Below are 1907 nucleotides of genomic sequence, written 5' to 3'. Positions count from 1 at the left end.
TCAAATAAATAATATAAAATAAAATGAAATAAAATAATATAAATAATAGAAAATAAAATGAACTAAAATAATAGAAAATAAATAATAGAAAATTAAATAAATGTTTTTAACAAAAAGCAATTAAATTAAAGCAAAACAAAATAAATAATAGAAAATAAAATAAAACAAAAAAATGAAATAAAATAATGAGCTCATTAAGGGCTGATCTATAACACCCTCCCCCAGAACTGAAGCCAAAACTTTTTTCTTGTAAGGGAGGGTTATAACCCCTGTCAGTTTTTCTGCCCTCTCTGGGGGATATTTCCCATCACTTCCTGTCTGATAGCCATAACAGGAAGTGAAGGGAAATCCGTATAAAGTAAGTGGAAGCCCTGCTGATTAGAGGGGGGAGCTGAAGGGGTTAAAGTAGAACTGTTTTTGTAGTTTTGGATAGGGTAAGGGAGGGTTATAACCCTTGTCAGCTTTTTTGCTTTTGATCTGGGGAGATCTCACTCACTTCCTGCCCCACAGCCATAACAGGAAGTGATAGGAAATCCCTGCAAAGTGAGGGGGAATCCCTGGTGGTCAGCAGAACTGCTGTCCCCGTTGGAAGAATTCTCATCTATTCCTGTTCTGGTGACAACTCACAACAAAATGGTGGGGGTTTTAACTCTTCCCTACACTATACAAAACAAAAAAGAGGACCTGTACTGTGGAAGGTGTGCCCAAAAAAATGGGCATGCCGTAAACGTTCTAACCTGAGATGCTTGATGAGAGTTTCCCTGGAGCCTGCACCTTTAAGAAACCATAATTGCAATGTGGCAGCTCCTATATTTATTTGTTGAAAAGTATTAAATCCAAAGAGAAAAGTCCAATGAACAAAGACAGAACAGACAGAAAAGCTGGTGACAGGGCTCCTTTACAGCCAGGACTCAGCTCCGCGAACTATTGGCAGATCCCATTTCCAACATGGCGCCGTACGGAGTCACGTGACGGAGTTGAACCGCCTCCTCGGGATGAAGGCGTTATGTGTTGTCCTCACTCGGGCGCCATTTTTGGTGAGCTTTTCCCGCTGCCTAGACGTTCTGTTGGTCTTCAATAAAATGGCCGCCGGCTGAAAACACCCTCCCGACCCTGGAGACATCTGTGGAACATGTTAGCTAGGCTGCTATTGAGGAGGATGTGAACAGTGTGACCGGTGATATCCAGAGCTGCCACCCTGAGGACACCCCATGGCCCCATGAGTGTGGCTGAGTCCAAGGACACATGCTGCTTAACAGACTGCTGACCAGCTGCAGAAGGCTGTCCACCATGAGGCTGCAGAGCTCAGAGTTCCAGGCCCTCTTGACTGAGGGGCTTCAGACCCTGACAGGTGAATGATAGACAATAAGGGCCCATTTGCACCTTGAGAGGAGTACCGAGGCTGGTTGCTGTGACAGTTTCAGGAAGCCATGTGCAGGGGCCACCAAACTCCGTCCCTACAGCTGCGGCGCAACTACAAATCCCATGAGGCATTGCAAGACTGATATTCACAGGCATGACGGGATTTGTAGTTTCACCACAGCTGGGGGGGACCGCAGTTTGCCCTCCCATGCTGTAAAGGGTGCCATATGCAGGGACAACGTAACTGATCCTTGTTTCGTCACAGGCCTGTTCGCTCAGGAGAAACACGAGCTGCGCATTGCAGGCGGAGCCGTCCGCGACCTCCTGCTGGGTAACCAGCCGCATGACATCGACTTCGCTACCACCGCCACCCCGGAACAAATGAAGGATCTCTTCCTCAAGGCCGGGATACGGATGATCAACAATAAAGGAGAGCAGCACGGCACCGTCACTGCGAGGGTGAGCCCGCCCCCACACCGCTACATTGTATCTCATCCGCTGAACCAGAACACTGACCAATGAGCAGCTCCGCCCTCCAGGATCTC

At 47.3% G+C, this 1907-nt stretch overlaps 1 protein-coding gene across 2 annotated transcripts in view; it reads left to right on the top strand.

The window, feature by feature from the left end:
- The first annotated feature begins 1169 nt into the window (after positions 1–1169).
- TRNT1 (tRNA nucleotidyl transferase 1) overlaps positions 1170–1907 on the top strand; it is a 9929-nt gene continuing 9191 nt past the window's right edge. For both annotated transcript variants that reach the window (XM_018571642.1, XM_018571641.1), the window contains exons 1-2: positions 1170–1351; positions 1628–1821. In XM_018571642.1, coding sequence (XP_018427144.1) covers positions 1246–1351; positions 1628–1821 — 300 coding nt within the window. In that variant the 5' untranslated portion in view covers positions 1170–1245. The remainder of the gene's footprint in view (positions 1352–1627; positions 1822–1907) is intronic.

Source organism: Nanorana parkeri, unplaced genomic scaffold (genome assembly GCF_000935625.1).
Source record: "Nanorana parkeri isolate BGI_ZX_2015 unplaced genomic scaffold, ASM93562v1 scaffold1798, whole genome shotgun sequence".
Lineage (NCBI taxonomy): Eukaryota > Metazoa > Chordata > Amphibia > Anura > Dicroglossidae > Nanorana > Nanorana parkeri.
The sequence above is the reverse complement of the archived record's forward strand: the minus strand, read 5'-3'. Positions and strand labels throughout refer to the sequence as shown.